The 10349-nt window shown below is 45.9% G+C and overlaps 1 protein-coding gene across 2 annotated transcripts in view; it reads right to left on the bottom strand.

Annotated features, from left to right (window-relative positions):
- RTN1 (reticulon 1) overlaps nt 1–10349 on the bottom strand; it is a 48329-nt gene that overhangs the window by 11763 nt on the left and 26217 nt on the right. Inside the window, exon 1 of one of the 2 annotated variants that reach the window (XM_010142333.1) lies at nt 4840–5149. The exons of the other annotated variant lie outside the window; for it this stretch is intronic. Coding sequence (XP_010140635.1) covers nt 4840–4900 — 61 coding nt within the window. The 5' untranslated portion in view covers nt 4901–5149. Of the gene's footprint in view, nt 1–4839; nt 5150–10349 lie in introns of those variants that run through there. 2 annotated transcript variants of the gene reach the window in all.

Genomic DNA, 10349 nt, shown 5'->3' with positions numbered 1-10349 from the left:
AATGGGACCAGGGGAAAGGAAAATCTTGATACAGGATGCTCTCCACATTATAACATTCTCCATCTACAAAATCAAGATGTGAGCAAAAAAGTATCGATCGATTGCTTTATGTGAGGCACCAGAGCGGGCTTGGGTAGGCAGGAGAGGATTTGCAATAAAAATCAGCCCTACAACAATGCTGCACACAAGTCTATTGTAGTATTATTTAGCATTATCTTTATTATTATTATTAATGTTGTTATTGTTGTCATCACATGAGAGATGCTTTAGGACCAGGACTGAACGCAGTGGCAGGAGAAAGCCCCCCTGCAACCACCTCCTGCTCATCAAACCGTATCACTACCGGCCCTGGCCAGTTTCTGTGGAGGATGTTGTTGCTCTCACCTTAAGTGAGCAGAAACCAAGGAGACCAAGCAGAGTCCCTGGATGCAGCCCCCAAACACACATAATACTACGGAAATATTAAGGTTTTCCTGAGATGCCTCTGGACCAAAATAACAGACCTAGAGCTCCCTAACTCTGTCCAAACATTGGCAAATCTCCAGATTTTGAAAATTAACAGCTCAGACCTATGTTATTTGTGAGAACTTCATATGATGTGGAGAGAGTATCTCTTCTGGTATCAAAATAGCCTCACCAAAACTCACTTTCCAGAGAGCTAATGAAAGCAAAAGCAGCCCTCCAATGCTGCCTTCAGCCTTGGCTCCATCATTGCCCTCTTGCTAGAGTTTAAATCACTCCTCAGGAAATACCTTAAAATACTCTTACTTTGGGGGAATTTTCTCCTCGGTCTGGCAATGAAACAATATTGTCCATCTCTTCTTAAAGAAGAAAAGAAAAGAAAAAAAATTGCATTCAGACATGACAGAGCAGGTGTGCAGAGCATATTTTGGCAGAGCTATTGAAATCTCACTGATTTTTTGATACCACCTAGGTGTCAAGGCCAACAGTTGAACAGTGCAAAGCTCGTCTAAGAGAGTTTGTCCTCTAACTTTAAGCTCTCGATCTTGCAGTTGCATTGCCATCAACAAGAATGTGCTTGAGGAAGGCCTGACACAACTTCTGCAGCAGCAACAAAAAACATGAAAGCAAATCTGAAAGTGGAAGAAATTCTTGATAAGTTTCATTCAAATTTCACAGGAAATCAACTGTGAAATTAGGAAGTCAGTTCCTCATACATTAGTGTAGTTTTGGGAAACTATTGGCTAAACTGGTTACATCAGGTGATGACTTGGTTCAAGTTCTTATCTCTACCACGGTCCAACACAAGAACAAACTACTGGGACAGCTCTTCAGTTGCCGTAAAGAGGGAGAGCTCATCTGAGCAAGACGAGTGGATCCCGGCGGAGAGTCTGGCCCACAGTATTTTCAGGAGAGCACCGACAGTACCAACTGGCTGAAGGTACATTCTCATGATAACAGCTGTAATTAGACAGACTTCAGAATGGTCAATAAGATTATAGATTAATAATGTGCGTCCACACTAGCGCCATTGAGCTTCTTAATCAGTCTTAAAGAGGGGAACGTTGCCATGAATAGTTGGTGCAGCTTCTCAGCACCCTTTGGAAACCAACTGATGTATCCATCAAGCAAGGAAGCTGGTTCTCTGGAAACAGCTGCCAAGAAAATGCTACTCACCAACTCCAGTCCCAGCAGAGTTGTGTCACTGAGATGGATTTGGTGAAGTCTGTGGTCCTTGTCCTTTTCCATGTTAAGTTATAATTAAAATGTGAATACCATTTAGGCCTTTTTCTCTGGATTTTCCAGAATTTTTTTTTTATTTAATAAGTCTTATAGGAGGTTTAAGCTGCAGGAACAACCATGTCACTTATGACCACTGAAGAGCCGGCATGTAGAAGAAACAGTGGAAGAGGGAATACTCATGGGGACCAGTGTACTGCCATAAAATAGCTCCATCAAGCTGGGGTGGAAAGACCTTCCTACTCCAGAGAAACCTCTCCAGCAAGGCCTGGGGATGTGTCCTGCTGAGCTAGGCATAGAGACCTAATCCATCAACTGAACCTGGAGGCACACCTCATCCCCTGAGGAAGCTACACGCTGTGATGCGCCATGCAGCTGGCACTGGCCATCGGTTGCTATATGAAGGCCCACATCACCCATCATGGCCAGGCAGAGTCATTTCTCTGCACGCTCATGCATTATGCATGGCTCCATCCCAGCCTACATCAAATACATCACCTCCCAGTGCAAAGGATGACTTGGGCGTGGAAGCTGGCTGCAATTCCCCAAAGCCACCTATGATAATATGTTGAATGAAGCATATGCTCAGCAGGGGCAAATTACTCTCCAGCTCCCTGAGGGGTGTAGCATGATCTACCACCGACATAATCACGCTGTACCTGCAGGACGGACAGGTAAAGCACACTGCAGTATTTCTAGACGTGTGCAGCAGCATCAATCACTTCACTGCAAGGAAAATAACACCACATTGATTTAGCAGGGCAGAGCCAAAGCTTCACCAAGCGTCCCTGCAGCTTCTCAAGATCCCCACCCAATTTTACACCAACTGTAAGTAATATAAGGGCAAACCAACGATACAGCTGGTTGCAGGCTTGATTGTTTATTAACTAAAACTTATGTTAACCTCAATGCTGCATCCTCATTATTGCAGTAAAAATACACTCTGTATTTACTGAGGTTTGTGTCTGCATCTATATCGTTCACAGACATATTCCAGAGTTTTCAGAGAGGAACCATCATTCCATCCATAATGAAGCTGGCAAAATTATACGATTCCAGGTTTGCACAAAACTGATATTCTGGGTTGAAAGGGAGACTACATGAATAATAGATATTAAAAGAATCAATGGATCAAGTCGTTAGACTTCATCCTTCTGAATTTTAAATTTCCTCTATTTTATCTGAGACTGATCAAAGAATTTTGTCGACATAAATAATATTCTAGGACTACTTTATGGTTTCTGCAGGATCATTTTTCAACCATAAAGCATCACCCAAGAAAAAGAAAAAGCTATGCAAATGATGTGGAAGTGAGGCAAGTGATTTATTTCAGCTGCGTTGATTTTTTCAGATCTGGGTTTTTTTTCTCAAATCAGCATGGGGCATATTATGTCATTTAAATTTCAGCAAATCTACCTCTTGGTTTTCAAAAGGAAAACACAGAAAGAGAGAGAGCCCGGTATTATTATTAATTATTAATTAAACAATAGCAGCAAGACATTTGTTATTTCCCTCTTTTTTAATTTACGAAAAAAATTAATTTTTTCCTGATAAACTATTTAAATTTGCCTCTAAAATACAGGTGGTTCAGCAATCTGACTCAGCAAATTAACGTTTTTACAAGGATCAGCAAAATAACGAGCCTTTTTGGAATAAAAACAAACAAAAACCCCAAAGCCCACCTAAGAGGGAAGTTTATCTGCAAAGCTGAGATGGGAAGACCTTGAAGTTTGGTCGTGGCTCTCCCGAATAAGCTTAAGGAATCGTGCAATCCTCCTGGAAACCCCAGCCCTCCAGTAAGACATGGGAAGCCGGAGCTGCTGGAGGCTGCATTTAACAGGTGCCTCTGTTTACTTTCCAGCCACTCATCTTAAAAAACCCTCAGACCACGAAGACAATCAGGTGTTGAATTGAGACTGCGAAAATACCCAGCTCCCTGGAGACAAATGTCAGTCTGAAAGATCTTCCCCTGCCCTCCCCTCCCCAAAAAACACTTTGGGAAGGTTTTCTGGCTGCTGTTACATCGAGCTGCGTTTATGAAACTATGTCTGCAAGCATCCTGGACCCTTCGACGAGCTGATGCGATAGTGTAATCTCTCTCCCAGGGACCCTGTTGTAAGCATTAACATCATGTACTGTCTCTTCACGTAAACACACACCTTAAAATCAAAAAATACGTTCAAACAAAGCCTCCCCAAAGCAGCCGGCAGCCTGCCTGGCAGGATCAGCCGTTAGCTTTTCTCCCTCTAATCTGGCCACCAAGCAGCGTCACAGAGACTGTCTTTTATCAAAACAAAGGCTGGATGCTGGCTGGGAAGTGTGAAGCCGACTAAAAATGGCTGAAAAGCTGTCCGAGGCACCCAGGAAGGTAGCCAGCCCCACCCAGCGCAGACACCGACCCGCTCCAAATACGCTGAAAATAAGCCCAAAAGGGAGATGCTATTGTTCCCCCGCCTGCTCGGCAGCAAGACAACATCCCGGCAATATTTTACCCCCGAACGGCTCAGCGGAGTGCCTGAAAGCACAACGAAGGGATTAATTTGGGGTTTTTTTACAGCAATCCTACAGCAAAGTACGAAGCGGGTGGCAATGCCGCGGCTGCCTCGGTGCTATCGCACTGGTTGCCAAAGCTGCGTCTTCTTTGTGTCGGTGCTAGGCTAAGCCCTCTCCATGGGTGTGTCCGTGGGCAGGATGCACCGAGGCGCCCAACGCAACCTCCTCGAACCCTCACGAGCCCGAGCGGGCACAAATTCACCCTCACCCGGCTTTCCTAAAGCCCGAAAGGTATGAAATCATGCCAGCAGCAGCCCGACGGGGAGAGCCAGGGATGAGAAATGATACCGCTAACGGCAAGGGCGGATGCTTTGGGAATGAGCTGTAAGGTGGGAAGGAAGGTCCTGTATCCTGGATGCTTTCAGGGTGAGACAGCTGGAGATGGGAGAAATACCTTCAAAAAGCAGAATTAAGGGCTTTTTATCTTCCTTTCTTAAATTACCCCCAAAGAAAAGCTTCCCCGGGAGGGAAAGAAAACAGCATGCAAAGGCCCACAGGTGAACAATGCAAAAATGGATGGATCCTGCCTTCGCCTCCTCTGACATGCAGTCCGCCTAGCATGCAACACTAGAATAGAGAGAATACCCTGACATTTCCAGTTGCTCCAAAGACAGTCCATCTTGGTGGAATCGGCACTGGCTTGCATCTCGGATGAGCTGGGGAAACTGCCGGTCCTTTCGTCGGAGGCACTGCGTTACCAGTCAGGCATTCCCAAGCATGGGTGGGTTAGCGGGTATCGCTCCCGTCTCCCCGCTCGGCTCCGGACTGATGCTGTAAGCAGCACAGGCGGAGGGGGGAGGGCATATTGTACGCGCTGCGGTCTCCACTGCAGCAAATCAGCAGTGTGATGTGGTTGCCCTAGGGAGCAGGCTCCTTTGAAAAGGGGATGCAGTCCCTTTTCAAATCAAAAGCGTTGCACTCGGCGGCTTAGCCTCCTAAGCCATCGAAATGGTTAAGGCAACCTGATGGCAAAGAAATAAAAACAAATTGGGTGTGGGTGGAGGGGGGGCGAGGGGGGGAGCCGTGTTTCCTATGTGGCTCTATGGTTGTGACTATTCGCGTTCCAGAAATTTCTTGAGAGTGATGAAATCTGGTGTTTTGCGCGAGGGGGGGGAGCCGTGTTTCCTATGTGGCTCTATGGTTGTGACTATTCGCGTTCCAGAAATTTCTTGAGAGTGATGAAATCTGGTGTTTTCTTCTTATTTTTTCTTTTTTGTGAGGGCCAAATTTCATTCAACCCCTCCAGGTTTTGATGCCCCCCTCTCCTCTGCCCAGCTGGGTGAGGTCAGGGAGCAGGCAGGAGAAAATCAAGGTCAGGATCCAAGCCCAACAGAGCAACTCCCATTTAGCTATTTTTTTCAAAACTACGCCAGAAACAGAAGAAAACGGCAGAGTACCCACACCACCGGGGATCACCCCTCTCCCCTACAGACATGAGCACCCGCAGGCACAGGATGATGCCCATGGCCCCCCAGGCCCTCATGTCAAGCCCTGCCATACCGGGATGCCGAGCACCGCAAGCTGCAGCCAGGTTAGGGTGTGTGGGGCATGAGCGCTGCCTCCTCTCTATGCTGCATAACCAGGATTTGAGGTGCCAAAGAGCAGGTATATAGGACAATTTGTCAAAATAACAGCTGAATTTTAACACTGCTCCCCCAGTAAGACATTGCCTCTGCCTCAGTTTCCCTCTCAATAAGCATCTGTAAGTAGCCTTGCAGAAACATCGTAACTACGCAACGGCTGTACTTGGCAAATACTGGGAAAGAAAATGCTTTACATCCACCCAACCTGTTCGCCTTTTCAGATTTTGGGGTGGTTATTAATCACAAAGAAACCCCCCCAAAAGTCACCCTGTTTCACTGAAGAGTGACCTGAGGCACAGCAGATCAGTCTTGGTGCAGTCACCGTTGCCAGAATGATCCCAGCTGGGGACTTCTCAGCTACGAGGCTGTATTAATCTTTTTGATCATGCTAGTTTGTGACATAATTTTCCTTTAGCCAGGTTATATTGAGTTTAGATTTGTTATATGGAAACAAACACCAGCACAGACCCTCTGGGTCATGTACACATCCGCATGGGGAACAGAGTTTGAACCTCTCTGCTCTTTTGGTTTCAAAAATAAATGTCTTTAACGGAGATCTCCTCCAACTGGCAGTAGTAGGTCACTCATCCTTCCCTCAGGTAACTCATCTCATAGAAGAAAGCCAAAATTTAAGGAGAGATTCACCACACTGTGATCTTAATCTTTACCTGGGAAACTCTGCTGGGATTACGGAGGCCAACAGCTATTGTTCGTGTTTCAAAGCTGCCTTTGAAATCACCCCAAAGACTTGCTTAGGCTTGAATCCAGCCTCTTCAGTCCCTAATAGGGAAATAATTAACTAGTCGGTGCAGAACTGACTTCAGTTGTCATGGCATATAGTAAGATTAAATCACCTACAAACAACGCTACAAGTTTTGATTTTGTGTTCCTCTTGGCTTTGTTAAAAGAAGGAAGAAACAGGCTGGCAAGGGCTGATTTCTCAGCATGGGCCAATTGGTTTAGACCTCTGCAAGCGTGGAAGATATCCCTATCGATACGTTTTGCCCTGCGCGCTATTTGTAGCTCTGCATGGGGTTCCCAGCACCAATCCATAAGAGGAGGCATTTACAAGCAGTGTATATAAAACAGTCATCACGAAACTCCTAAATCCTGGAGTCCCTGAAAAAAAGCCAGAGAGACCTCTAACTTAGAGCATCAGTGAAACTCATGGCTATTGGGCACGTACCACCAGCAACACAGCAGTGAGAAGACACAAAATCTCTGCTTAGTCTCACTGTAACCCACACTTATCAGCCAGGTATAAAAGACAATTTCCCTTTGGACAGAAGAGTGGTCCATGTACATTTAACATCCCAGTCTGGTATGAAACAGAGATGATTTCTCCTTTCCTTCATCGTTGGTAGGGATTTTTCTTGCCCAGATCTCAGGTCTCCGTCTCTTTCCCCAGGCTACCAAAATGAACCGTACCATCAGTTTTCCTGCTTTAATTCTTACCTTTCTTTGGAAAAGTGTCTCTTCAGACCTGGCCCATCTGATTGGACTGTCCCGTGCTACTTCCAGAGCTATTTTAATTCATGGGCACCAGAATCCAACCACCAGTAACAAGAACAAAGCATTTGCAACAGAAACAGAACTGAACTCGAACGGTGAGATGAACAGTCTTGGACAGTGCGCATGGCTAAGGTCTTCCGGCATACACTCACTTGTCCCAGGAGCCAAGACAGGTGAGGGACAGAGGCAGCAGCTGGCATTAACGCTGCTCATCTGTCTACATAGACAAAGTTTAACAAAATCCCAATCAGCACTGGGTGGATCGAAGACTAAAATGGCAATTGATCAAAGAATAATTTCTACAACAAGAATTTAAATTACGCATTCAGGAAGTAGTGAGGCAGAATTAGGAGGAAGCAGGTGGCCGTCAATAGACTGTGGGTGAGAAGAACTACTCCTTCGCAACAGAGCTAAACCAGGACCACCAACTAAACATTCACTGAGCGGACTGGAAGGCACTGCCTGGATCTTAAAAGGGTGAAACATGCACAGGGCAGAGATCTTGGTAACCACTGCAGGGTACTGCAGTGCTGGACGGGGGTTTTTCCTCATTGTGAATAGAAGCAGAATTAGAACCAGTAAGTGGAATTTGCTTCCCTTCCCTTCGGAGCACTGTCCACAGGAAGCCTCCTTCCACTGCAGGATGTAACTGAAATGATTGCAGATCTTAAGATGTTTTAGTGAGGTCACCTAAACCTCGGTGTTGATGGCACAGCCACAGGCCAAGTGGGCTCACCAGTATGTGCCTGTTAAGCAGCTCTGCTGGAGAAAAAGACCCAGGTATGTAGGATGTGTGGGGTAAGGACCGAGTAAAATAAAGTTACCTGGTTGCTTTCAGCCCATCCAAACCTTCCATTGAGGGAAAACTCTGGCCAAGTTAACACATGAGTAGGGTATTGCTGTCTGCCTTGTTTCTTTCCATCTCTCCAACTCCAGAAGGGATGGCTGGATGAGGTGCAGACTGCAGCTCGGCAAAGGACATGGACACCCTGCCACGGTGTGTGGGCCACCAGGTTGTGCTGCTTACAGGGACACAACAAGCCCTGCACCAGGACTAGCTCTCCAGCCTTATCTTGCTGCCCTCTGAAGGTCCTACAACTTCCACAGTGACTCAGCCTGCCCATGCACTGCTGCTGAGCTTTGGTGAGGTCAGAGTTAGCAACATTTAAGTCTTTTAAAGTAAATATACTTGAACTGGCGTAACAGTCCATAAGAGCTCAGAAGTACCCACTGTTCTACCACGGGAAGGATCACCCCCAGTCCTAAACTTCAGGGCTGTCCCTTACAATCCTGCTGGAGGGCAGAGTGGAAGTGAGCATTGGTTTCCAAGAGGATGTAATGATAATACATTCAAAGGTAGAGCTGAAACCATTGCCAGTCCTGCTCTAAGCGCAGTGACTTTGAAGATACTTTGGACTGATAATGTTTTTCAGAACAGCGCTCTGCATCACTCCGCATCAATGCATTGTGGGACACATTGAGGACAGCACCAGATCTGCAACGTGGTGCTGTAAGATCCTGACGTTTAGCACTTTAGAAGAACAATAGCATTAAGGGAGATCATTGGGTTTTTCTTCTAAGCTAATTTGTTCTTAGCATTAGCAACAAAAATAGAGAGGATGCTATTTTAAAAGTTGCATTAATATGTCTCGAAGCTCCGAAGAGCAATGGGGATTTTTTGCCAGAGAACTCCAAGCCAAGGGCAGCCAGCAATTACATTTTCATGAGGAGGCTGTCACTGGCAGAGGGATGGGCCAGATCCTGGCTCTGCTCTCACCCTTCCTGCTGTCTTGCACCCAGTTCTTGCACAACACATTTTCTGGGCTACAGAATGGCTCACAGGCAGCTCAGGTGAAAAGGCCATGAGCTAGGAGATCCTGACGGCTATTTCAGGTCCGTCACTATTCAGCCTAAGTGGTGCATAGACAGCTCTGTCCTTGCCCTGGGTCTCTGGTATTTTCTCTTAGGAGATGCAATGCAGTGATGAATTAATTTTTTTCTCAGGTCTTTAGACCACAAAAGGAAGCAATAAGCTGGTAAAAAAGACAATATGGTCTTAAACTGGTGCAATTTAGCTGAATACTCATAGCAGAAGAAACCCCATGTCCTGGTATGTCACAAAATGTTCCAGCTTCTGTGCGATCTCATAAATGGCTGTTTATGAGGGTTTTTTACATCATTAGTAAAAATATTTGGGTTGTTCAGAAGGACCAGAAGTGTGTTTTGAGATGTGTTGCTAAGCTTCTGCTCTGCTGCCTCTGTTTCACTTTCTGCTCACCAGAACTGTTCTTTATGCTCATTTTTGTTCAAGTCTGAGATAATCATACTGTCTTTGGCAACAACCATGTGATGTGAGTCAAATGAGTGGGTGAAAGAATCAGAGGAAGCATGATTTGCACTTGCTCCCCTCTCTAGGAATGAGGTGGCCTTTCCTGAATCCTACTAAATGGGGGAAGACCTTAGATTTGCTGCTGTTGTTGAGAAAGAGTTTTGCATGCTGGTTTTTGAACCACTGATGTGCAGTCCCTCAGTGATCCTGGAACAGATCCTCTTCGCTGGCCACCCCAGAGATGGCTGCCACTCCTGCAGTGCCGTCTGAGCTCATCGACTGCTGCAGTCAACAGCACGTCTAACACATAAGAATCAGTTTTGATTTACTCCCGGCTCTTCAGCAGTGGATAATTTCTCTTGGTTCTTTAATGTTATTTTTGAACCGTGAGGATCATAGAAATGAAGGCTCTATTCCTGCCATGACCTAGAAAAGTCTTTTGATTCTTTCCAGAGGGACTACTTTTTTCAGCTGCTGGGAACCTTAAAAGTGGGTGTTTCTCTCCTCTGGGGGAGGTAGTTGGTAAATCTTCATTCCTCCTTTAAGATTTGGTCAGTAAAGCTGATGAAACCCTAAAACTCTGGCTGACCTGACACTTTCCCCCATTAAAGCAGGCTCTCATGGTGCTTGCAGCCTACCCCTATTTTCAAGCCTGCCGCTTTCAAGCCTGT

This window comes from Buceros rhinoceros, unplaced genomic scaffold (assembly GCF_000710305.1).
Source record: "Buceros rhinoceros silvestris isolate BGI_N320 unplaced genomic scaffold, ASM71030v1 scaffold9398, whole genome shotgun sequence".
NCBI classification, from domain to species: domain Eukaryota; kingdom Metazoa; phylum Chordata; class Aves; order Bucerotiformes; family Bucerotidae; genus Buceros; species Buceros rhinoceros.
This window is presented reverse-complemented; position numbering and strand designations above follow the sequence as displayed.